This window comes from Dermacentor albipictus, chromosome 6, assembly GCF_038994185.2.
Source record: "Dermacentor albipictus isolate Rhodes 1998 colony chromosome 6, USDA_Dalb.pri_finalv2, whole genome shotgun sequence".
Lineage (NCBI taxonomy): Eukaryota > Metazoa > Arthropoda > Arachnida > Ixodida > Ixodidae > Dermacentor > Dermacentor albipictus.
Genome location: NC_091826.1, coordinates 130175159 through 130202631, shown reverse-complemented (window position 1 = coordinate 130202631; position 27473 = coordinate 130175159). Strand labels below are relative to the sequence as shown.

At 48.9% G+C, this 27473-nt stretch overlaps 1 protein-coding gene and 1 long non-coding RNA gene across 6 annotated transcripts in view; both read right to left on the bottom strand.

The window, feature by feature from the left end:
* LOC139061367 (uncharacterized) overlaps window positions 1-27473 on the bottom strand; it is a 409988-nt gene that overhangs the window by 187741 nt on the left and 194774 nt on the right. For all 5 annotated transcript variants that reach the window (XM_070541329.1, XM_070541330.1, XM_070541328.1 and 2 more), the window contains 2 exons: window positions 22647-22731; window positions 18739-18892 (listed from right to left, as the gene is read on the bottom strand). In XM_070541329.1, the coding sequence (XP_070397430.1) occupies window positions 18739-18892; window positions 22647-22731 (239 nt within the window). The remainder of the gene's footprint in view (window positions 1-18738; window positions 18893-22646; window positions 22732-27473) is intronic.
* Window positions 13619-15018, bottom strand: LOC139047119 (uncharacterized). Its single transcript, XR_011507047.1, has 3 exons — window positions 14809-15018; window positions 14606-14731; window positions 13619-13737 (listed from the first exon to the last, which is right to left on the bottom strand). It is a non-coding gene; the product is annotated as an uncharacterized lncRNA (long non-coding RNA).

The following is a 27473-nucleotide window of genomic DNA, read 5'->3' as shown; positions in this document are numbered from 1 at the left end:
GTGTGTGTGTGTTTTTTTTTCTTTTTTTGGGGGGAGGGGGGTCTTTTGTATTAGTCGCGCACTGACCGCCTGACCGGGTCCTCTGATGCCACGAAAAACATGCCGCCAACGACACCCCTGAATGCTCCCTAACCTCTCGCTTCCCCAACGCCCACCCATGGGTGGGCATTGGGCAAGCCATTTCTTTATAGGACCAGTACGGAAGCACATTTTCGGGTACCTCGCTTCTTTCTGGCCAGATTGTTTCGGCGTAACCTCGAAGCTTGACGAGAGCAGGATCGTCATTGGTGGCCGCAAGAACATCCCTCCGGCGCTGTTGCGAAGCTGAAATGTACTCAAGCACATTTACTTCAAATTGCTCAGTTTCTTCTTGCAAGAGTTGCTTGCTAGGGAATCTACATAAGGCGTCAGCCAAAAACAGCTCTTTCCCTGGCTTGTAGAGCAGCCTAATAGGATGTCGCTGCAAAGTAAAACGCATGCGCTGTAGGCGAAGTGGACACTGATGTAGTGGTTTGCTGAATATCGGCACCAAGGGGCGGTGATCAGTTGCGACAGTTACGCTTTCCTGGCCGAAGATGCAATCATGAAACTTGATCCAGCCATGCACAATTGCCAATGTTTCTTTTTCAATTTGTGCGTAGCGTTGCTGCGCCTCTGTTAGTGAACGCGACGAGAATACGACGGGGTGGCCGTCTTGAATAAGCACTGCACCAGCTCCCATTCAGCTCGCGTCGACCGAAAGGGTGACCGGCTTAGTTGCATCGAAGGAAAGGATTGGGGCGTTAACTAGGCTCTCACGCAACATTTCGTAACTTCGTTGCTGAGCCTCGGTCAAAACCCAGGCAATGTCCTTGCGCAGCAATGTTCTCAGTGGTGCAGTCACGACGGACATGTTAGGAATGAAACGTTGTACATAATTCATCATGCCTAGAAAGACTTGGAGTTGCTTACTGCTCTTTGGCTCTTTCATTTCCAGTATGTCGTTCACTCGACCAGGGTCCACGCGGAGGCCTTCTGTGCTAAGGATGTGCCCTAGGTAGCGGACTTCGGGCTGCAAAAAGGTGCATTTCTTGAGGTTTAGCTTGAGGTTGTTTTCGAGACAGCGTGCCAACAAAAGCGACAGGTGGTGGTCATGCTCCTCCTTCGTGCGGCCCCAAAGTAGTATGTTATCCATTACCACGGCTACGCACGGTAAGCCTTCCAGCAAGCGATGCATAGCTGATTGGAAGATTTCTGGAGCTGACGCAATGCCGAAGGGCATTCGAAGAAACCGATATCGCCCATACGGCGAGCTCATTGTACATAGTTTAGAGCTTGATTCAGAAAGTTTAATTTGCCAAAATCCTGAAGCTGCGTCAAGTGTTGAGAAGTACTTAGCACCGGAGAGTTGAGAGGCTGCGTCTTCTAGGGTTGGCATTGGGTAATGTTCACGCAGAAGCACTTTATTAAGCACTGTAGGGTCCAGGCAAATTCTAGCCTTGTCCTTCCTCTATTTTTCTCTTTTTTTCTTGTTCTTCTCCCTTTTTTCCTCTTGGTGTCCCCCCCCCCCCCGCTTTTTCACCGCTTTCTTTCTTTTCTTTTCTCCCTGCCTTCCCACTCTCCCGCTCTTGTCCCCTCGTATTGGGAACGACTCTCACAGACGTCAGGTGACAGCGCTCATTACCTCTGAAGTATCTCCCTTTATAACCAACCGCCACCGACATACTCTGCACGTGACGTCATTGCACGAACCCTTTAAAACTAACATGCCGAGGATGACGAGCCTGCCTTTGACGAAAATAGGTCCTCCTGTCGAAACATTGCCCAGCATTTCTGAGGCACAACTTTATACACAAACTTTAGACCACAGTGTGCTATTGCGTCTGTCAGCCCCCTTCTTGATTTTAAACTTTCTTTACGTATTTTATAGCCAGTAATTTGCAGCTGTTTCTCAAGTGAAAAATAAAATGACACACTGGAGCGAGATAAAACAGGGCAGGATAGATAGACAGAGGTGTAGCGAAATATATGGAAATATATGGAAGCTTATTAAAAAACGAAAATGGCGAAGACTTGTTCTGGCTAAAATTAAATTAAGATATGCTGACGCCACAGATACTTCGTGTGAACGTCGTTACTTTTGCTTCAGTCAGAAGTATCCCCTGTCGGCTCCACCTAGGCGCTGAGTGAAGTTAGGCAAAGTGCCGGGCGTGCTTTTTTCTCACGGCAAAGTAGACGTGAGACGAATCGCGGCTTTGCGGCAAATACGCTCTTGAGTGCTAATTCAATTTCAGTAACGCGTGGCTTCGACGGCAGCGTCCTGCATCCTGCCGGGCAGAGAGCTGTACAGGGACTCACAAAAGCCGCGTTTGGCTCTTACTCGTTGCCATTTTTTTCGACAGCGGCCCATAGCGCATCCGTAGAGAGTCCATGGAGCTGCCTGCAGGCCATTGACACTTTCATGTTGGCCCACACATTATCAATAATATTGCTACGTAAGAAGACGCAGATGAAAAGCTATATACAAGTATATTTACAACGTAATACGCCGCACTTGGCCAAGAAGCAACTGCCCGCGCTAGCCTCCAATCGTCGTCGTCGTCTTCTTACTGCTCGCCTCTTCGTCATCAGTAATACTATTCCGTAGCACTACCCCCGGCGGCAAAAGCGCCGTCCCGGAGCGACTAAAGGCCGGACTCGGAAGCACTGTAGTAGGCCTTGAGCCTACTGACGTGCACGACATCACTAGATGCCACAGTAGATGACGAGGTTGAGCTCACAGGAGCAATCTCGTACGTCACAGGCGTCACCTGGTGCATCACGTGGTAGGGCCCTGTGTATCGCGAAAGGAGCTTTTGTGAAAGTCCGACGTGACGAGAGGGCGACCACAAGAGCACGAGCGCACCAGGCGAAAACTGTACGTCACGGTGGCGGGCGTTGTACGGACGCTGCTGAGTGGTTTGCGAGTCCGTCAGTCGAGCACGGGCAAGCTGGCGTGCATGGTCGGCGAGGGCGATGGCGTCGCGCGCATACTCGCTTGTTGAGATCGAAGCAGGAGGAAGTGCCGTGTCAAGGGGCAAGGTCGGTTCGCGACCGTAGAGTAGATAAAAGGGAGAAAATCCGGCGGTGTCGTGCCGGGAAGAATTATAAGCAAATGTGACGTAAGGAAGGGCAATGTCCCAGTCGTGGCGGTCCTTGGAAACGTACTTGGACAGCATATCGGTAAGCGTACGGTTTAACCGCTCTGTCAGGCCATTGGTTTGAGGATGGTATGAGGTAGTCAGCTTGTGTTGAGTGGAGCAGGAACATACAATGCCGGCGATAACTTTTGAGAGGAAGTTACGACCACGGTCAGTGAGCGGCTGTCGCGGGGCTCCATGAAGTAAGATAATGTCACGCAAGAGAAAGTCCGCGATGTCAGTGGCGCAAGTGGAAGGGAGAGCCCGCGTGATAGCGCATCGGGGAGCGTAATCAGTTGTGACGGCTACCCATTTGTTCCCAGAGGATGACGTGGGAAAGGGACCGAGGAGGTCTAATCCAACACGAAAGAACGGCTCCACAGGGACAGTGATCGGCTGGAGATGACCGGCAGGTAGTGCTGTAGCGGCGGGTGCCGCCCAAGTACACGAACTGCTAGCAACCAAACAATCCCCGGTTTATTGCCTAATACACTCATATATATACACATAGCGACACTGGTGCCTCTGGCGGCAGGTGATCCCCAAACCGGAACCGAAACCACATATACAACATATTCCCTTTCTTATAAAAAAAAAAGACAGCTACATGGGTTAGCGATTTAGTAGTGGTAGTACGTTAGTGCTATTTTACAGAATTATATTTACAGTAACAACAATGGCCTTGTCTTATGCACTTAATACAAAAATATAAAACAAAAAGAGGAAAACAAGATACAACTCCATTTATGTCCATATTTCACAACGTCAGCAAACTCAACACTCGTGCAGATTGTGAGAGGTTCATGTTCACTGCAAAACGTGTCTTTCTGTACTTAGTTTCCATTGCGGTCTGGAGGTCGTCTATTCCTTGATGGCTGTACCCTACGCTGAGGTCCCGATGCTTTTGAGAAACCACTGGCGGCAGGCGAAGTCTCTTCCGGCTCACAGCCGGTCACTGGTGGCATAGGCGGCTGCTTCGCAGCAGCCATAGCTGAAGTTCCGGTTGGCGCTTCTGAAACGGGTCTCTCCAAGGTAGGCGGTGAGCTGCTTTCCCTAGCGGTGTCATTTGTATCACTCCTTTCCCGCCACCCACAGATAGATGCAGAAGCTCGTGGCGTCCTTGACAACTTTGAAGCGTTCCACGTTTTTCCATCATCAAGTTGGAAAGGCGATTGCCCCTGCTTTCTTATCACTTTTCTTGGGCGGCTAAACGCCAGGTCACCTTAAAAAGCAGTTGTTTGTCTGCGTGCTCGTACAAGGTCACCAACATTCACTTCGGTTTCGCTTGCGGCCCTGCGAGCGTCTGTGTATAGTTTACTGGATTGCTGCTTTTGCTTCACCCACTCGCGTAGGCGGTGGAGCTCTGAAGTAGGGTCGGTTGCAAATATTGCTGACGGATACCCAACGACATCGAGCCGAGTCCTTGGCAGACGTCCATGCAGGAGCAGTGCTGGAGCAACTGCAGTTGTGGCATGCGGCGTACAACGGTAAATGCCCAAGTATTCTGTTACCGTTTGGCGTAAGGGACGCTGCTCGAGTGTAGCCACTTGAACAAAGCTTTTAAAAACTCTGTTGAACCGTTCTACCTGGCCGTTTGCTTGCGGGTAGTATACGGACGAATGCCGCAAGCGGATGCCGCGATCCTGCAGAAAAGCTTGGAACTCTCGAGATGCAAACTGTGGCCCGTTATCGCAAACAATTTCCTCTGGGTAACCTTCACGTGCGAACACTGAAACCAAGAAGCCTGTTACTGTGCGTGTTGTGGCTTGGTTGCAAAAGTATACTTCGGGCCACTTAGAAAAGTAGTCGACCAGCGTGATCGCATATCGACAATCGTGTGGTGCTCTCTCAAATGGGCCAACAATGCCCATGCCAAGCTTTAGCCACGGTTCCTTTGGTAAGGGGACCGGGTTCAATGGTGCAGCCATAACCTTCGTGCTCTTGTCCGCTGCCTGGCATATACTACACGTTTGAATAGCTAGCTCGACTTGCCTGTCCATGGCTGGCCACCAAAATTTTTCTCGCAGACGTGCTTTCGTTCGTACAATTCCAGGGTGAGCCCCATAAGCAGCGGTAATTATCCGCGCTGTAAGTGATGCGGGAACCACAAGGCGTTCGCCACGCAAAATCAAATTGTCCACCACTGACAGTTCATCGCGAAGTTTGAGGAAAGGTTGAAGCTCACCCGGCAGAGATTTTTGCGCAGGCCAGGACGATTCAATGTAGGCCTTGGTTCGTTGCAGTGTGCTGTCTTCCGACTGGGCCTGTTCAAACTCTTCCCTGGTAATGCAAGAAGATATAAGGGCAACTGATACAGTTTCATCTGGTAAAGTTTCTTCTTCCTGCGGAGGTGACGCAGGGAGACGAGAGAGCGCATCTGCTACTGGATTTTGCGAACCCTTCCGGTACTTTACTGTATAGTTGTACTGCAGTAGGCACTCCGCCCACCGTGCTATCCGCAAAGGACGCCTTCCTGGCCCTTAAGTAGACAGCAATGCGACCAACGCTTGATGGTCAGTAAGCAACGCGAAATGGCGTCCGCGCAAGTAAACATGCCACTTCTCGCACGCCCAAACACGCGCAAGCGCTTCGCGTTCTCCTACTGAATATCTCCTCTCTGCAGATGAAAGCGCTCGAGAAGCAAAGGCGACAGTGTGTAGTTTCTCTCCCTCCACCTGTTGGAGAAGCGCTCCATGCCCACAGTCTGAAGCGTCAGTGGAAACAACAACTAAAAGAGATGCATCGAACATCCGCAGAAACCGAAGAACAACCGGAACCGAAACCACGTATACAACAGGTAGCACCTGAGGTGCTTTCCGACGCTTGCAGGTGTCACAGGCAGCAACATAGCGTCGGACGGAGCGAGCGAGACCAGGCCAATAGAAGCGGCGCCGGACGCGGTCGTACGTTTGGGTTACGCCAAGATGTCCTGCAGTAGGTGCGTCATGCATCTCAAAGAGCACACTCTGTCGTAGATGTTTTGGCACGACAAGAAGATCAGATCCGTCAGGGAGGAAGTTCCGTCGGTGCAGAATGCCACCCTGGAGAACATAGCGGCGAACGGACGCGTCGGTAGGTGTAGAGTGCAGACGCTCGATGAGTGCTCGCAGCGGTAGGTCTCGGTACTGCTCATCGGCGATGTTAGCGAAGGCAGACACAGAGAAAATGCCATTGGCGGTACTACTGTCGGCGTCGTCAGGCTCGTCTACCGGGTAACGAGACAGGCAGTCAGCGGCCTTGTGTAGTCGGCCAGATTTGTAGGTGACAGTATATGAATATTCTTGGAGGCGTAGTGCCCAGCGACCAAGTCTTCCTGTAGGATCTTTCAGTGAGCATAACCAGCAAAGCGCGTGATGGTCTGTGACAACGGAAAAGGGTCGGCCATATAAGTATGGGCGCAACATCGCAACCGCCCAAACTAGGGCCAGACACTCAGACGCTCAGTGATGGAATAGTTGCGCTCCGCGGGTGAGAGGATCCTGCTGGCGTAAGCCATAACACGGTCGTTGCCGCGCTGGCGTTGTGCCAGTACTGCGCCAATTCCGTGACCGCTGGCATCAGTACGGACTTCGGTAGGCGCAGAAAGATCGAAATGGGCCAGAACGGGAGGCGTTGTGAGAAGGTCGATTAGGTGCGAGAATGCAGAGGCCTCGTTATCACCCCACTAGAAAGGGGCGTCTTTTTTCAAAAGCTCGGTTAGTGGTCGTGCTATATATTTCACGAAACGGTGGAAGTAGGAACAAAGGCCGATGAAGCTGCGCGCATCCTTGACACACTTCGGAACAGGGAAGTGTGTAACAGCATGGATCTTGCCTGGGTCCGGTTGCACTCCGTTCGCGTCAACGAGATGCCCAAGGACGGTAATCTGGCGACGGCGAAACTGGCATTTCGATGCGTTCAGTTGCAGACCGGCGCGGCGAAAAGCGTCCAGGACTACCGAGAGGCGCTCGAGGTGCGTAGCGAACGTTGGGGAGAATGCTATGACGTCGTCCAAGTAGCACAGGCATGTGGACCATTTGAAACCGTGAAGAAGGGAGTTCATCATGCATTCAAAAGTGGCAGGAGCATTACATAGACCGAACGGCATCATTTTGAATTGATAAAGACCGTCGGGTGTTACAAAAGCAGCCTTCTCGTGGTCGAGATTGTCCACGGCAATCTGCCAGTAGCCGGAGCGGAGTTCAATAGAAAAGAAGTAGCGAGCACCATGGAGGCCGTCAAGGGCGTCATGGATCCGAGGTAGGGGATACACGTCCTTCTTGGTAACCCTGTTAAGGTGCCGATAATCCACGATAATCCACGATAATCCTTTTTTACCAGTACAACAGGTGACGCCCATGGACTACATGACGGTTCTATGATGTTCTTGGCAAGCATTTTGCGAACTTCAGCGTGAATAACTTGACGATCAGCCGGTGACACTCGATACGGGCGGCGATGAATAGAAGGGGCATCGCCGGTATTAATGCGATGTTTAACAGTTTAGTTTGAGCCAAAGGACGATCGGTAAAGTCAAAAATATCGTTGTAGGAAAACAGAACGCGGTAGAGCTCACGAGCGTGCTCGGACGGCATGTCGGGCGCAATCATTTTCTGTAAGTCGGCGATGGTACAAGTTGTCGACTGAGATGGTAGAGGAGGATTGGCTGAATTGCCGTCTACCTCAATAGATGCTATTGAGTGATGCTCGAATGAGCAAAGCTGGGCCAGAGACATCCCGCGTGGCAGCATTTGTGTCAAGCCAAAATTGACCACTGGCAGGCAGACGCAATTAGCCGTAATAGATAAAACGGTATGAGGTACCGTGATCCCGTGTGTAAGGAGAACGTCGTACAAAGGAGCCGCGATATAGTGACCGTCGAGCACTGGTGGGGATGACACTAGGTCAACGTAAGTCAGTGCCGTAGGTGACAAGCGAACGAAGTCGACGGAACTGAGGCGACTGGGGTGTGGTTCAGCGAGATCCGGAACAGGCAGGTCAAGGCGGAGAGTACTGGAGGAACAATCAATGAGATCAGAATGTGCGGAGAGGAAGTCTAAACCGAGGATGATGTCGTGGGGACAGTGAGCGATGACTGTGAATAGCACGGTAGTGAAGCGATCGGCGAAGGAGACACGGGCGGCACACATACCAATTACGGGGGCTGTTCCGCCATCGGCGACACGGACAACATGCGTCGTGGCGGGCATGATTATTTTTTTCAGGCGGGTACAAAGTCAGCGCTCATTACCGACAAATGCGCCACAGTGTCTATAAGAGCAGATACAGGAACACCGTCGACTTGCAGGTCAAGAAGGTTCAGATGAGTGGGCAACGTCAGTGGAGGAGTCGGCGGCGTAGGGAGCAATGCAGCGTCACCTCGAGGCGCTGCATCATCTAGTTTTCCGGCTGGGAGCGGCGTCCGAAGGGAGTCGGCGAAAAGGAGCGACGGGGCTGGGGAGAGCGAGATTGTCGTCGTTGGGACGAAGGTGAACGAGAATAGGGGCGGTTCGGCGCAGGAGAGTCAGTGGCGGCGTTATCGGAGCGTGCGGCATATGGACGAGAAGGGCCACCTGAGGGGCGAGAGTAGGCACTATAAGCAAACCGGGTCGGGGAAGTCCCACGACTTCGACAGTGCCGAGAAATGTGCCCGATGTGACGGCAGTGAAAACAAATGGGCTTGTCGTCAGCAGTGCGCCATTCAGCTGGGTTGCGAAAACGTGGTGGGTAATGAGATGCGGGACGGGGCGGAATCGAAGAAGCCGGTTGGGTATCAGGGCGATGGGCCGAGCAGATGGAGTGAAGGCCGATGTTTTCGAACTCCTGGCGGACAACTGCCTGGATCAGGGAAACCGTGACTGCAGGTGCTTTGGTGGGGCTGGAGTGGAAGGCAGCCGGATAGGCGGCCTCAGTCTCACGCCGGACGATCTTGGTAATATCGCCAGTGTTGTTGGGACGAGGAGCGTCGGCAAAGGAAGATGTCGCTGGGGTGTTGGGCAAACGGGCAAACTGCTGATCGATACGTCGGCTTTTAGCGTGTTCCAGGCGGCGGCACTCTTCTATAACAGCATCCACCGTCGCGACGTTGTTGAATACGAGCAAGTTGGAGGCGTCATCGGCAATGCCTTTGAGGATGTGGGATACCTTGTCTGACTCAGTCATGTGTGCATCAACTTTGCGGCACAGAGCCAAGACATCCTGAATGTACGTGACATAGGGCGCTGTTGACGTCTGCACACGGCCGGAAAGCGCCTTCTGCGCGGCAAGTTTGTGACCGTAGGGGTTGCCGAACAAGTCTCGGAGCTTTTGCTTGAGCGAATCCCAACTGGTGAGCTCCTCTTCGTGCGTCCGAAACCAAACTCGAGGTGTGCCACCGAGGTAAAAGACTGCGTTGGCGAGCATGATAGTAGGGTCCCACCGGTTATTGAGGCTGACGTGTTCGTACAGGCTGATCCAGTCGTCGACGTCTTCCCCATCTTTGCCCGAGAATACGCCAGGATCACGAGGAGCAGGGAGAGTGATGTAGGTCGTCGAAGTGGCAGCAGGTGTCGGAGGCGGCTGAGTCGAGTTGTCATCGCCGGGAGCCATGAAGCTAGGCGCGACGTACCGTCCACTGCGAAGCTCCATGACGAGGTACAGGGAACGTCCACCTCCCCCAGATATGTTACGTAGGAAGACGCAGATGAAAAGCTATATACAAGTATATTTACAACGTAATGCGCCGCACTTGGCCAAGGCGCAACAGCCCGCGCTAGCCTCCAATCGTCATCGTCTTCTTACTGCTCGCCTCTTCGTCATCGGTAGTACTATTCCGTAGCAATATTGAGGCCCGGAGATTAGGCACGCCACTCCAGAGCTTCCACTTGCTAACATTCCATAAATGCCCAAACTTTTCCGGACTAGTGAATACGGTTTTCCTGCTGCAAAATAGCGTTGCCGTCAGTGGGCGGAGTGCCCAGAAGATATGGGAACGTGATATAGTCCAATATTAGGCAGTACAAGTCAGCGTCGAGTCTGTTTTCAATCCTAAGAGTCCCAGGCCAGTCAATGTGATGGCGCCCCAGACAATCACAGAAGAACGGCCACTGGCTGCTACCCTTGATGAATTGAGGCAAATACCTGAAGAAAGAAAAATGTTTTTTCAGAGCCCAACTTTCATATGTATAATATGCACCATACACCAAAACACATTACAAAAAATGTAGGCGTGTTCGGGCTTCCTTATATGCCTGAACACACTCGGTAAATATTTTCAAAAATTCACGAACAAATTTTTGAGCCTTTATTCCAACAAAATGTCGTGTTTTCATTTTGGACTTTGAACCTCCATTGTACGATGGGAGGAGTTTCGCCTAAGTCCAGAATTGAGTTAAGGGCGTAGGAAAATATTAGGACTGCGATTTCGTATTTCACTCTTACATCCAAAAATGATCATTGCTCTGCCTCTGAAAAGTTTATATTTTAAAATTCAGTTTTAATTATTATCAATATCTCCTGAATAAAATAAGGATTGTATATTGCTGCTTTGGTTAAGGGAGGGCACATGTCCGTAATACAATAGAAAGTTTTATTCTACACGAACGATTCCTCGGATAACATGAGCGTTTGCTTACCGAAAGTTGTCTGGGCGCCATACACGCCAAAGTTGGCCCATCTTCTGGTGAATGTCGACTCGTCATTGAAGACGACATTTTTCCACTCTTCATCCCTGCGCAAACACGAGGCGCCTCTTTGTTTTCCGCGCTGCCAATTGGCTTCTCAGCGGCTCTCCTGCTTTTCAGGCCCGCTGAATGCAGACGACGCTTCGCTGTTGTGTCCGATACCGCCGACAACCCCGAAATGTGTTTGGCTTTATCTTACGCTTGATGCAGGAAAGTCATTCGCCGCCGATACTATCGACATGTCCTAATGTTCGGTAGTCACCTTCCGACGGGCCTTCCGGGGAGCATCTTTCATTCTACGCTCGCTTCTGCACGCTTGAATAGTTGTGTTCACTGTTCTCAGTGGTCTACACTTGAAATTGCCCTCTGAGGCTTAATTCAACAATACGTGTCCCATCTTTTTCCGGAAAGCGTGACATCACCTGATCACACGGACACATACCCCCGAATGCTCGCTGGGGGAAGAAATATTCTTCAACTGTAATCGCGTTTATATCACCGCTAGAGCATGGTAGCACGGTCTGCTTCGCACTTTAGTGACATGAGCGAAGGCGCGCAATTTTTTTTATCTTCAGCTGGTCAAGTGCGAGCGTCAAGGCAGCGTATTACCGGAATATGAAATTTCATAGCCGATGCCAAAATGCTATTATGAGCATCCAATACGCTCACGTAGCCAGCGGGAAAGCAAAGGAATTCCTCCTTTGCTACTACACCGAACGCGGAAATACATCCGCTTGCTAGCCTTTCTTTCATTTTGCAGCAAACTCGGCGTCATCCATTTTTCGGGCGCAACTGCCCCCCTCCCCGTTCCCAAGAAAAACATCAAACTCACGTAATTTTTGTGCACAGTGCCTGGTAGCCTGAAAATATGAGAACGAACCATAAGCGTTCATAATCGTAAGCAGTTCAAAAGACGACATATTTTGAAGGAAAAATTGTACTGCAGTCAAAATTAAATAATGGCGTTTCACTTTCCAAAACCACTTTCTGATTACGAGGCACGCCGTAGTGGAGGACGCCGGAAATTTCGACCGCCTGGGGTACTTTAAGGTGCACCAAATTTTAAGTACACGGGTGTTGTCGCACTTCACCCTCTTCGAAATGCGGCTGCCGTGGCGGGTATTCATTCAATGCCACTACCTGGTGCTCAGCAGCCCAACACCATAGCCACTGAGCAACCACGGCGGGTGTGTATTTGAGTCGATAAAGTTAACTTAATTTGGCATCTGCCGGTCTCCAAGTTGCGACATTAAAAGGAAAAGTTATCTTCGTTGCAACAAGTACACATGACACTGCAAGCAAAGTTTGTTTCGCAGCAATACAAGCTCGACGCGCCCAAGAGCGCTGTAGCAGACGACACGAAGCCACGCCTGCAGGCATTGCCGCAACTGCGCAGGTTTGCTTCCATGAGCTGCCGCGCTGGCTGCGGTGGCGCAGCTGCAGCTAGGCGCTCGCGTGTTCGCCCTAGGAGTGGACGACACTGTACGCCGACGTGGAGCACAAGAATTTGGACAAAATTCTGCCGCGTGTCGCCTTTGCGTATGATCCCACATGTCAGGAAACTACAAGAATGGCACTGTTTGATCTTCTCCATAGTCGAGAAGTAACAACGATGCATGACGCTTCCCCGTGATCGTAGCGATGCACACGCTGCCCACGTTACAGAGCGCGAAGCCGGACAGCTCGCGTGTGTGCGAATAAGCAGCCAGCAAGACACCGGTCGGTATAAGCTCAACCACAGTTATGACGTTCATCAGCACGACGACCCTGTTAGGGAACGGACACCTATTATACACCTTGGCCTCTCTGAGGAACTTCTACGGTGGTACTTCGGAGCGTATAAAATTCTGCGCCGCCTTAGCGACGGGACCTACCAAGTCGTTGATGACACCCCATCTTGCTCGAAGCACTGCCAGCACGTGCCTGAAATGGTCTACGAGGAGCGGATGAAGCCTTCCGAGTGGCATGTATAGCCTGTATATGTGCACCGACTGTTATTCGCCGCGCATCGGGATGATGCTCGCCCTAGAGCGCGGCCAATGCCGTGCCTCTGTCTGCATCGAGCCACGATGGTGACAAGACAACTGCTCTAAAATGCGCGCAGAACCAATGGAATAATACGGCGTTCCCTATTTTTGGGTGTGCCGATAGAGTGCGACAGGATGACCTCTCGCAATTGAAGTTCCGAGCCTGAGTAAAAACCGCGACAATATTCAGTAATACGTTGTGCACCTACTCCATCCAAGGTATGGCTGCATCATGTCTTCTTTGAGCGGGCCGCCAAAAGAAATCGCCGACAAATAAATGAGGGAGAGGGCCCTTACATCCGACAGTTCGGGGCGGTAGCAGCCCAAACGTTCCTCTGGAAATCTCTTGCTACAGAATGAACTGCGAAAAAATGCCGTCATCGCTCTCGCTGCCGCTGAGACCAATTTTCATGCACAGGAACCCACTCAGGAGCGGCGTGATCACGCAAACTGTAAAAGGCGATAGGTGCCAACAGAAAGCGACCCCATAGGCAGAGGTAATTGTGATAAACAGTCTTTCTGGAATACATCACATAGCCACCAGAAATGTGCAACATGCAAAAGTACTCACTGTCTGCTCATGCACATGTATTTTTAGGTATCACCATTCATGTTCGATATTCTTTATTACTACCATTCTGAACACACAAAGCCTTACGTAGACTTTCAGGAACTGAATGTTCACGCTTTCAAAATGCCTCTTCCACTAACGTTGAGTAAAGACTGTGATAAGAGGACCCAGTCTCACCTGTATTGCGCGTCGCAGGCAGCTAGGAGCGATTTGCTTAAAGAACCCTTTCAGTTGAAGTCAATGGCTTCAAACTTTCCAGGGCGCTCGATGTTCACATCCTTCCCATCAGTTGCGCCGACGTAGTATCGCCTGTCCCACCTCTCCTCAGGCTCTGCGGATACCTGTACCATAGGGACCAATTCATGGCCGTTTCATAAATGGTAAATAATGTTTATTGTGTTTTCTTTTATGAAATAGGCTAAACAAGTAGTACCAACAAACAATACATTACGAGTCATTGTTAGGAGACATCTGGTGAAATAAGTATACCGTTTTCAGTCACTGAGTATATATCTTGAGTCATCCATCTGCTGCTTACGGATGTTGCAAATGCTGTGGCTTGAAATGGTTCACAGAGCTTCGGACACTGCTGCCACTAGGCAGCATGCGGTTGACCTGCCCACCAGAAAGTTGAAGGAAATTTCCCGCTGCATTCCCCTTATGGCCAAAAGCCTGTCAAGGTAATGAAATGTACCTTTTTATTAAGACGTAGAAATAAGCAGTGGCTTTCTTTCAGCATTGTTCTAAGAAAACGTTTAGGAACATCAAATAACTACACTGCGAAAGCGTTTTGTAGCAGTATTGGTTAAGACATAGATTTATAGTGGGTCAAATTAATGTCTCTTACAAAATAATAGTTGCGTTACTACCTCAATTCAAATGTGCAAGGGGAAATTTGGAGGTTAATAATTATGCACCTCACTAGTACTCACGGAACTGTGTCATTTATCGTGAAATCAGTGCATTCCCCCTGATGCAAGCAACAACCTTGATGGTCATATGTATTTCAATGAACCTAATTTTAGAAAATCCTACGTATAAAGTGCACTTCAATCTGTTTGTGTATAGGGTGAGCGATGGCATGTAAAAAACGAGACGTTGAACTTGCTTTAGACTCACATTCATAATCACGGCTCGTGTCGCTTCTTTACATGCTAAGCGTGCACACAGGTGGCTTACACTATTCTTGGGATGACATATGCCTTTTACCTGATGGTGATGTCCTGGCGATCATGAGCCGAGAGTGCAGACCTGTAGTTTATGCATTTCCTTGTAATGCTGGGGCGTTGCAGTTCCAGCAACGGGTCCAATGTGCGCGGTGACATTTGCAGGAAGCTATACCGCAGAAGAAGAAGGCACAAAACTTTACGCTTCAATTCCCAGGCAACGCGAACTATAGATGTACAACTTACTCTCGATAATATTCCTCGTCAAGCGCACAGAGTTCGAGCCGGAGACAGCTTGCGTGGCCAGCCGCTTCCCGTGAATGAAGGCACGGTCGCACCCTCCAGCGTCACTTTTTTTTTTTAGACTTCCGCGCGTCTATAGCTGACATCACGGCAGAGCACATCAGCGCAGAGACGACGTTTTCCTCTTTGCTGGAATCACAATCTATGGCTGTTGACGGAAACCAGAGCGAAGTGCGCGTGAACTGCATAGATCCTTAGAGATCTCGCTGAGAACGAGAACGTCCAGGATTGTGACTGACAGGTCGTGCTCAGCCACGTTGCCGGTGTGAGCATCTTTCATCAGTCATTTTTCGTGGCAAGGCGCAAGTGGTCGCGCGGCTTCTTCAAGTCGGCGGTGTGATTGAGCGTTTACACTCGTGGTGCAGCTCACTGAAGCATTAGCGTAAAAGGCGCTCATTGAAAAGGGTCGCATAGCCAGTGCATTTACAGTGCAGTCTGCTAATGCGTCAGGTTGCGGTCTTTGCGGAATCCTTGTGGCCTGGGTTCGATTTGGCCCTACATCGGAGAGTGCTTCCTTTTCGTCACTGTAGGGCGGCACACTCAAGTAACACTTACCTAGTTACCCATGTTAGCGTCAAACACTTTCACTGAAGAATACCAAACACTTTACTGCCACATAGGCAGTGACCCAAGCTGGCATAAGAAAGGTCCATTGATACGAGAGTGGCACACGCCCAGTGCTCCAAGTCGGCGTCAAAGAGTTTCGTCGAAGAGCGGTGCCTACCCAGTTCAGTATCTACAGTGACCGGCGTCGGCATGAAATAGGTTCGCTGAAGAGTGGCACGTATATACACACTGCCACATGACCAAAGTTGGTCCGATGGCTGGTTTCGAGCTCTGTTCCCTCACTACTGCAACCCAATGTTCTACCCATTCGACCACGGGCTACCGAATGACCCATTTAGGCAGGAAAATGATTAGATGCAAACTTACATAGATTCAAATATTTAAACATTTACCTATAGACAGACATCTGGCCCCCGGAAAATGCGTGAAGCACCATAACAATTCCAGCGCATTATTATAGATAACTCCCGAAAAGAGCGTGCACTACCCTAAAAATGCAAACGCATTAGTATTTGTTTCGGGCGCTCCAGCCGTTCTGATGCCTTGGATATTTATTGTGTTAGCATTGCTAAGGTACTTCGCACACTTTTGGGAGTCTATCTATCTATCTATCTATCTATCTATCTATCTATCTATCTATCTATCTATCTATCTATCTATCTATCTATCTATCTATCTATCTATCTATCTATCTATCTATCTATCTATCTATCTATCTATCTATCTATCTATCTATTGTAGCGCAGCTGCATTGGCCTCGCATGAATATCATAGCAAACGTTCGCATTCTCACGAGCGCGGGTGCTGCACTCCGCACCCGCCAGCACCGGCCATAGCATTCCGCAGATTAAAACCTAGTTTGAGACATTGCTGACGTTTTCTGTCTGCTCTCATCGGACACCTGAAGAGAACTTCTGGTTCGCACTTCGCCCGTCGCCAAATTATGATTGCTTCTTCCCCTTTTCCAGCCTACTTGGGTCACTGATTAGACCGTGGCTAGCAAATCGGGCTGCTGTGCTGAGGGGAATAGGATTCGAAACCAACCTTTGGACCAGCTTAGGTCACCGACTGTGGCAACCTGTACATACGTGCCGCTCTTCCACGAACCTCTTTCACGCTGACATGGGTGACTGTAGATGGGCGACTGTGTATGTACTGCTGTTCGCAGAAACTCTTTGACGTCGAGTTGGAGCGCAGTGTATATGCCACTAACCAGTTTTTGACAAGCATTCTCAGATCATGAACAACAGGTTGCCATTATCCCTCAAGAGAAAGTGTATAACAGCTGTGTCTTCCCAGTACTCACCTACGGGGCAGAAAACGGGACGCTTACGAAAAGGTTTCTACATTAATTGAGGACGACGCAACGAGCTATGGGAAGAATGATGGGTTTAACGTTAAGGGGGATAAGAAGAGAGCAGAATGGGTGAGGAAACAAATGGGAGTTAATGACTTCTTAGTTCAAATCAAGAAAAAGAAATGGGCGTGGGCAGGGCCTGTAATGAGGAGGGAAAAGAACTGTTGGTCATTAAGGGTTCATAACTGGATTCCTAGAAATGGGGAGCGTAGCAGGGGGCCGCAGAAAGTTAGGTGGATGGATTAGATTAAGAAGTTTGCAGGGACAACATGGCCACAATTTGCGCATGATCGGGGTAGTTGATGAAGCCTAGAAGAGGCCTTTGCCCTGCAGTGGGCGTAGCCAGGCTGATGATGATATTCATAACGTATGTGCCACTTGGTCTGTGCTAGTCTTCAATGGACCTCTTTGATGCCAACTTTGGTAATTAGGTATGTGCGAATAGGCGTCTGCCTTGCATCAGTGAAGGTCTTTTACGCCAACTTGGCTAACTAGCCAATATTCTAGTTGGCAGACAGAAAAAAAATGTAGCTGAACAGACCATTTAATGCGTAAGGTAAATAACCGGTGTAACATTATTTGCATTGTGGATACCAAGGAATGGGAAGCACAATGGAGGATGGCAGGAAATTAAGCGGGATAGCAAACTCTGTAATTTTCCAGGCGCCAGTTGGAATGCGCTAGCGCAAGACAGGGGCAGTTGAAGATCTCTGGAAGAGGCGTTCGTCCTGCCATGTACATAACTATATGCTGGTGAAGACGGGTAACTAGGTATGTGCCACTGGGAATGTAGGCTAAATTTCTCATGCTGAGCGGAATCGAACCGATGTCACAAGTGTTCTCCGAGGACAGTAGCCAGACGATTTAGCAGGCTGCGTCAGTAAGGCAATGGGTGCGTGCCACTCTTCAGTGAAGCTCTCGCCTACTTGGGTCACTGAGTACTATGTGCCACTAAGTGTACGGCAAGTGACACAACAAGTCTCAGCGTTCTGAGACACCGGTGTGCTACACTTCGCGTCTCGAAAGTGACGCGCGCACTTCTCGGAGCTGTCACTAGGCGGCGCAGCGTGTCCAGAAAAAAGCGCGAGAGAGGAGCCCGGCGGCCGCGTGACGGGTTTCATAACGCAGCCCTTACGCATCCGTTCCTGCGGCGACCGTCGTCGTTGGCGTCGGCGTAACCAAGCGAACGAACGCAGCGAAGGATGAAAAAGTGACCGCGGAGTGCAGTGGGGGGCGAGAAAGGCGAGGAGCAAAGCAGACGAGGAAGGTGTTGCAGAAGCATGAGACGGAAAGGGGAAGAGGGGTGTTTGGCGAAAGCGTGAGAAGAAAAGCGTAGTGGGGTGACGATGGCTACTTAATAGCGCAAGAGTGGTGCGCGTCGTGTCGGAAGTCTGAGGCGGTTGCTGTGAATCGCGCTCACGCGTCACCTACGCGCTGCCTCTCGCCAACTTCAGATGCGCGAGGCAGTCGCGCCACACATCGCTTCGTTCGCAACGTGCACTACGACACACATTGTCTGCGTCAGCCCGTATACCACGAAATGAAAACAGGTTGACAGCTGCGCTAAAATTTCGCACTGGGAAATATCGTAATCTCTGGTGATGTTATTTTTTTTAGTCTGCCCGTCCCGTCGCGCAGGCTTTGCAGCGGCGGTACTACATAGAACCGACGGTTCTTAAGGCAGCACTACAAAGGAATGTCGCTGCAGTACACGCCTCATACATAACTAGTTTCGACGGTGGCAATAAGTTGTATAGCTATGTTAAGTCAATGCTAAACGCATTACTGCAGACAATCATCGTGATATGGGTCCCGCAGAAACTTTATGCCAAGGAATACTCTTATGCCTGTTATCTTGAGCTTGCGCGACAGTGAATTTTCCAGGTTATCTTTCCGTGCGTGATAAACAACCGCACCGCATGACTATTCGCTTGTCAATTACAACGTACAGCAATCGCTTTTGTCTGTTCGCTCGTGTAGTTGACGTGGGTGGCACAAGGTGGGAACAGTGAAAGCCTGGTCGTTTTCCAGAGACTGATGCGCAAATGCTCACAGAGTGGCGTCTTGTTCTCAAGCACGTTCACCGATGCCTTAGCGGAGCTCCTGTAAATAGAATAAGGCTCTGTCGTCAAAATGGTCCCTCTCAAAGCTAGACAGCTTACCCGTCACGGCAGCAAAGCTCCATAATTGACAGACAAACAGTGAACATCACTTCAATGGCACATCCGTTAAATAACACAAGAACACGATGACCTAGTCTGAGCATTAGAGAGTGGCATAATAGTGAAGCCAAGAGAGATGTTGTTATTACTTAAGTCAAACGAAGAAGCGCATTTATCAAGGCCCACGAGTTCAAGACAATTGCAATGTTATAGCCAAGACAAGTTTGTTAAACTATCTCAGGTTACGAAAGCAACCCTGCTTAGCGTGGCAAAAATGTTTTAAAAATCAAAGCCAAGAGCAATGTCACGTTCTTCTTGTGTGAACCGCTTCAAGTTGATCAGAAGTGATGAAGCATGGACAAATATCACGAAATTCCAAGTGCACTCAACGAAAATATAATTTTCTGAGGGAGCTGAAAGGAATTTTGGATACTATGCAATTCACAATAAATATTTTTCCAGCCTCTTTTCCATCGCTCAAGAACTGAGTTCGATGACCTCTTCTTTAGCAGCATCTGCCACAAAGGTTTTCATAATTTGCCTTAATTATGACATAGAGAAAGGATCCGACAAACTGCCACTCGCACATTGCGGCACTATCATGGCAATTGTAAATGAAATTTGACGACCAAAAGCAGCAGACCCTCTATTCTGTATGAGTTCTATTAGGCAAGGAATTGATGCGCGTTTTCTGGAGCGCACAAATCATATCACCATATATCATTCCTCCATACCAAATTACCTCTTCCATTTAAGCGGAGTGAATGACTCTCGCAATGTATCGCAACATCTCGCAGGAATGCCTCTTGCCCTAATAAACAATCAAACCAGCTGCTATAATAGTTGGCATTTCCTTTGCTGTCACGTTAACAGTCTGCAGGAAATAGTTCAAATACACGTCCATCTGAAATGTAATCTTAACACTGCTCACTGCAAGAAATGATTGCATGAATGCTCAGCTGCCTTGCAACCCTCACAACACATTCGTGATTCCGAGAAGCGCCTACTGTGCGCCTGCGTATTAAATACAGTGAACCACAGATAACAATCGGAAATGCAGGATAAATGGAACAGTGGAATCAGCTTTTGTTGGCCGCCTATATGCACCATCTTAGTAAACTTCGGTTAAAAGGAACACATCTCTTTCTGGAGTTGCATTAAACGGAACTTTGACCGAATCTGCCATCTACGTCATCGGCGTACGCTACAGGAAAAGTCCGTATGCATGTGACATGGCGATGCTCATAAATCTAAAGAAAATTGAATCTATTAAGCAACTGAGAGAAAGGTGACGCAAAATTAAAGATGTCACTGTTGCAGCTACGTCTATCGTGAAGAATTCGCTGGATAAGCTTAAAACTCTGTGTAAAAAGAGAGAACTAAGGAATACAGGTTCAACCTGCAGTCACAAAGCCACTAGTACTTCTTTCCCATCACCGCATAAAAAGCCAGCGAGCAATGTTGGCTTCTTAAGATGTGATTAAAAGAAATTGGGCCCCTCTTTTAACCATGCAGTTCCTTCCCGTTCCCATCACCGTGTTTGACAGAAACTCCAGAGGGCGACCAACTACACACTACAGCTCATTCGCCGGGTGGCTAATCGGCACCACGGCATGGGCGAGGGCGATCTGCTTCGACTTGTGCAGGCATACATAACCAGCAGAACCATGTATTCGACACCATATGTCAAACTCGCAGCCACGGACTTAGCCAAATTAAACACCATGATCCGACGAAGCACAAAGGGAGCCTTGGGCCTTCCGGAACACGCGGCCACCGCAAGGCTAGAGGCCTTAGGCATGCAAAACACGATTGAGGAGCTCTTAGACGCTCACACCACAGCCCAAGTCCATCGTCTCTCGCTAACCCCGGTTGGCCGCACAGTCCTCCGGAAGCTCAGTGTCGAGGCTATCCCCGAGGTTACAGAGTACATTACGATTCCGCGAAAGGTCAGGGGGCATATTTATGCCCCACCTCTACCCCGCAGCATGGACCCCGAGTTCCATCAGGACCGCCGGCAGGCCCGTAGTGAAGCCATTTGGCGACGCTACGGCTCGCAAGATGGAGTGGTCTACACAGACGCAGCCAGACACCCTCGCGGCGACCTCATGACCGCAGTGGTAGCGGATCACAACGGAGGACTGATAGAACATACAACAATCACGGCTGGCCGAGTGGTGGAAGCGGAGGAAACCGCGATTGCCATGGCCATGCATGTGGAAGCGAATACCGTCATCAGCGACAGCAAGCAGGCCATCGGCAATTTCGACCGTGGTAGAATTTGCAAACAGGCGTACCATGTCCTCGAACGACGCCCCCTAAGCGGCTTGAAAACCCTCGCGTGGACCCCCGCTCACGCGGCTGTGCCCGGCAATGCGTCGGCTCACAGTTTGGCTTGAGATCTCGCGCGCCGGGCCTCGCCCGCGGATGCGGACGGCGTGAATGAGGAGGAGAGACACGATGAACCCTGCGAGACTTATTATGAAATAGCCCATCGGTATCACTTGAGGCGTCGCGCGCTCCCACCACCGGCCAAGCAACTCGACAAAACGCAAGCGGTCGCGTTTCGGCGCCTTCAGACAAATACATACCCACACCCAAAATACATTAACAAAATCACAGGGGGCAGGGAAAGCGACAACTGTAGGCTCTGCTCAGAAACAGGAACAACCACACACATAATGTGGGAATGCACCTCGCTCCCGTTCTCTCATCCCCCCGTCAGCAGCGAGACTGACTGGACAGCCTGGCTCAGTTCCGGGGACGTCGACCGACAACTTGAACTGGCGGACTGGGCGGAAAAGGCCAAGCAGGCCCAGGGCCTTACTTGAGCCTTAACCCTCAGCCACGTCCCTCTTTACCCTTCGCCCTTTCAATAAAGTTTATCACCCCCACCACAGCGCCGGGATTAGCATACCTCAGGTGATCCTCTAGTTACCTTCTCTGCAGTGGCGTTGCCAGTGGGTGCCACACGTGCCGCCTCCCCCCAGAAATGTCTGTGTTAGCATGCGGCCTTCCCAGCCACCCTCCCCCCTGCCTCCGCCTACCCGTCCACAGTGAAGTGCATGCCACCACAGCACGAAATTCCTGGCTGTGCCACTGCTGCACTGGCGATACACTTGAAGAAATTATTCGTGAAGTTCGGGCGAAGAGCACGATTCCAGTGACGAAGACGTAGATACTACTGTAATAGTTCGCGTTACTTTTGAGGGCCCAGACTGCAAGGGAAGCAGTCGAAACACTGCAGTGCTATTTCGAACGCGAGCATTTCGCTGAATCTTTGAGAGTGATTTCGCACATCAACGCTGACCTTACGAAAAAGTTGATATAATGTTAGACCCAGAGCGCAGTAAAGTCGCTTCTTTTTAACAACGTAATATCAAAACACACAGACGCATTTTTAATAAAGTTATTGCTGGTAATTTTTGCCTTTTTCGCTTAAGCAAATCTTCGGATAAACGAAGCACAATTTTGTTTCCCTTCAAGTTCTGTTTAGGCAGAAGCAACTGCACAATACATACTGCTAAGCATACCCCTGCAACAGAATAGTAGGTAAGCTCGGCATGCCATACGAACATAAACTGTTTTTTTTGCGCACTGCCGCTGAAGACTAATTACTAGAAGCAATGCTTGCACAAATGCACAAAACACGTGATCAGTGTCAGAAATAAAGACGCTAGAAGCTGTCCACTTACCGAGCATATGAAACCTGCAGAGTCACAGTGGCTTTCCAACTCTTGCATGGCACTGGAGCTTCAGATGCGCGTAAGCCACTCAAATCTGAAAGCGAACACGAGAATGATCGAAAGCACGTTGTCGGTGAACTCAAAAGCGCTGAAAAAAGGGGGAAAGGGGGGGTGGAGAGAGAGAGACTTGAACAAGGAAATTCGCTAATGCATGGTGAACTAAAAAGTACTAACGACGTGCTAGCAGCCGCCAAAAACGAGATCAAGCTTCTAGCAACTAGAAGTAAATGCCCCGTCGAAGGCAATAGCCGAAACAGCCACAAAGGACGATGTCCTGCATGGCGCGTTTATGATCCGTTCATCAGATAAGTTTGCGAGGGAGTGCCAAGCGCGAAATAGTGTGACGCAATCACATATCTTCGATGGCGGTACATTCATTCAGGATGAGGTGCTAGTGTTGCGCGCATACTGTGAAACACTGAAGCGGACAGCAAATATTTTATATCGCTAATAAGGCATGCTTGTTTTGGGTCCCAGATGGTGGGGGCGGCTGTATACTCAATTTTTGGTCGAATTGGTGTTGTATAGACGAGATTTCGAACGTTTACTGAAGCTCATTTCACGTTTCATCTTATAAGACCCAGTACCACCGTTGGCTGTGGCAAGCATGAGGTTAATATGGTAGGTCCACGTTAAAGGGACCGACAAATGGCTAGAAAGTATTGCGATACGCTTATAGAAATGAAATGGTCATCATTCACATTGACAGACTCCAGCACGCTGTTCGCGATTTCAATAGGAATGATAAATTTAGGTTGTCAAAGATATTCTCGCAAAACGGTAACTGTCGTGGCCTGGCTGTGAAACCTTGGTACTCCTGATGCAGCATATTGAAACAGAACTGCTTGTTGGCCTAGTTTGTGCTTGCTAAAAGACATGCTTTTTATCGCAAATGAACACTCACAAAAGAAAGACACATAAAGACAACACGGGTGGCAGTTCGAACTGATTTATTTTGGGCTGTGACCCAAGAATATGTATATACATACAGGCATGCGCTGGCTGTTCACAAATATACGTAACCAAGCGGTCAAACAATCTAGTTTCCGATTTATAGAGCACGATAGATGTATCACTAATGCAATTTGTACCTTTCTTTTTTATATAGTAGGCTTCCATCAGCTCACGTGCTGTTTGAAATCTACTCCTGCCAAGAATCCTAATCTCAGAAAACGGTAGTTTGCACAAGCAGGCCTTGCAGCGCGCAGGCAAATGTGCCACGCCATCTTTCATTAGATTTAGTTCGTGTTCCCTGGCTCGTTCATTTATGCGGCGTCCAGTCTGTCCTATATAGGACTTGCCACACTCAAGGGGAATTTCATACACCAGGCCTGTAGCGCATCTCTCGTAGGACGTGCTATGCTTCTTGCCACAGCCTCGCGAACCGGTCTCCTCGCATGTGCTTTTCGAACAGAGTCGACCCAGTTTGACAGGGGCATATTGAAAAGGCAATGGGTACACCCTACCGGCCTGCCACCTTCTTGAGGTTATGGGAAACCTTACGAACATAAGGAATCACTGCAGGTCTTACGGTTCTGGCTCTATCTTCCTCCCTCGTGGTGGTGGTACGTTTAACCTTCCGTAAAAGGCTTTCGGTGACTGAGGTCACCAACGAGTCAGGGAACCGTGCTTCTTTCAGTCGCTTAATCTGATTGTTGAACGAGGCCTGCATCGTGTGTGTACACGATTTTTCGAGGGCAGACTCCAGGCAGCGCATAGCAATTCCACGCTTGACAATTTTAGATCGGCATGAATTATACGACAGCAACCCTTTCTTGGCACGTGGGAAATATTGCCAACAGGCTTGTCCATCATGGAAGGTCAATCTTAAATCTAAAAACTGCAGGGTGTTACGTTGTGGTACATCATGCGTAAACGTAAGCCCTTTACCATTGTCCCTAAAAATGTTTCAAATATCATCGCAGCGCTTCAATGAGTTTTGTCTGTTAAAAAGGATTAAAAAGTCGTCCATGTATCTAAAAACCTTCAAAATGTTTAAAGTGCTGTCCCGTTTAAAAGCCTCTTCGAGCAGGCGGTCAACACTAGATAAGAATATGTTGCACAGCAGTGGCGCAATACACGAGCCAATGCAAATGCCGCGTTCAACCTCCTGTCAAACTGGGTCGACTCTGTTCGAAAACCACATGCGAGGAGACCGGTTCGCAAGGCTGTGGCAAGATGCATAGCACCAGTGGCGTAGCTAGGTCATCTGGCACCCGGGGGCCATAGATCTTCTGTCACCCCCCCTCCTCCCCGCCGGGTGTAGTCGAGGAAGGCGAGGATATCGACAATTTCCGGGTTTCAGCACCAATACAGCCGCTTTCGATACCGCGCACGTCCCCCGGGTCCCCCTCTCCTTCGCTTTCTTTCCCATAGATAGCGAATGCAGCAGGTATACACGCTGTTTTTTTTTTGCTTCGCCAAATAACACAGGGTGCTGCATTGATAACTTGTGATAAGCGCATGTGTGCATCTTCTGTCAGACTGTAAGGCTTGGCAGACAATACAAATGCGGCATCGTGGCACATAAGGCTCACGTCAAAAGTAACAAAAATATCTTTATAACGCTTTAATTACCAATTTTAGCGGCAGCATAGCATTTGTAAAACTGAAGGCCGACCTTCATATCTTGCCCAACAGCAACTTCACAAAAATCCTCGTAGGCACTCTATGGCGTGCATTTTTTTGGCTGTGGGCAGCCCTGAACGAAAACGAAAATTCAATTGTGTGTCAGCGACACTGGTCTCCCCACCATAAGAGAAAAACGGAAAACGCCACCTGCCTTCCTACTGGGCGGGCGCCAATGCTATGACAATTACGAGTTCTCTTCATTGCGATCAATGAAGCCTTGTTTTTATTTGTTGCTATACGGACAAACGTGATTATCCGAGCTGTGGTACCACCAAAAGATTGAGAACAGAATAGAGCACGCTTCGCATCGATTATTGTCGTCACCATGAAAAAAGAAAGAAAAGGCCGCGATGAAGCCCCTGCCAGCGAAAGCTCGCACTACTGTTGGTCTGCAATCGCAATGGAGAGGATTGAGGGATCAACGTCACTGGTCCACTATTTCATATTACTTTCGCTGTTGCCATATACTGGGCGCCACCCGCAGTGCCAAAGTACAGTAGGTTGTAGCACCCAAAACAATTTTGTTTAAGAAGTTTTTGTTGAGTTAATAATATGACTTTGAGTCCTCAATTCTCGAATTGAAGTGCTTCCTCTATAAGTACTAATTAAGGGATTATTAAGGAGATGGGCGGTTATTACTTATCTGCCATTTTTTTCACGCAATCGAGTTCCTAGTAATCACAAAAATACATATTTATTTTATCTATACATACTGCAGCCTCGGTGAGGCTATTGCAGGAGTGGGTAGTGAAAAAAAAGGAAAGCAAGAAAACGAGATACAAGCCCAAAAATAAATATGAATATCAAGTATATGTAATTGCCTTCAAAAATTCTTGCATAGATAAAGAGCGGATGCTTCCAGGCAGTGCATTCCAGAGTTCAATGGCCAGTGGAAAGAAGCTGTGCTTGAACATCTCCGTTCGGCAAAAGAAAGGGATAAGGTTGAGATTATGAGAACTTCTAGTGATAGAAGGTGGACTAAAGTTCAAATAATTATTTAGTGTATCAACGCACTCTGAATGAATAATCGTGTGTAAACATTTCATGCATTTTAAGCGGCGGCGAGATGAAAAAACTGTAAGACCTGTAGCTGTATAATGGGAAGAAGGGGAAAAATCTCGGCTATAGTTGCGAAAAATGAAGCGCACTGATTTCTTTTGGACTGATTCTAACTTTTTGATATCGGATTTCTTATGAGGATTCCATATGATGCAGCCATAATCAAGAATAGGTCGGATAAGTGTTTTATACGTCATCAGTTTGGTGTCCTTTGGAGCCTTACGCAGTGAACGATGGAGGTAACCGAGACGTCTAAAAGCTTTGTTACATATGATGTCAATGTGTTTCGACCATGACATGTCATGGGAGAAATGAAGACCAAGGTATTTAAATTCGGTGACTCTTTTTAAATCTTGACCATGGAAAGTGTACGTGAAAAGTGATGGAGATGGGCGTCTGGAGAAGCACATGGAAACAGTTTTAGAGAAATTAATGTTCATTTGCCATTCCTTGCACCACCTACAAAATTTCGCAAAGGAGTCATTAAGTAAATCATGATCCATTGGTGTGTTAATACTATGATAGAGGACGCAATCATCAGCGTAAAGACGAATACTAACGGACACGCAATGCGGCAAGTCATTAATATATAATAAAAAAAGAAGCGGGCCTAAAACGGAACCTTGTGGGACGCCGGATGAAACACTAACAGGAGAGGAAATAGAGCCGTTAAATTGCACAGACTGAGAACGCTGGGTTAGGAAGCTATGTATCCAACCAACCAGAGAAGGGTTATTTAGAATGGAGTTAAGCTTGTAGAGGAGTTTTGGGTGTGTGACGGTGTCGAAAGCCTTGGATAAGTCAACAAAAATGCCGTCAATCTGTCCGCCTAAATCTAATGACTGACAAATATCGTGCGTGAATTCGATCAGTTGGGTAGTGGTGCTATATCCGCGACGGAAACCATGTTGGTAATTGGATAGGATATTGTGGCTTTCAAGAAATTCCGTGATGTGTTTAAAAATTATATGTTCGAGTAACTTGCATGAGTGGGCAGTTAATGAAATGGGTCTGTAGTTCTGCAGAAGTTGAGCGTTACCGGATTTGTATATCGGAATGACCGTAGCAAGCTTCCAGGATTGGGGA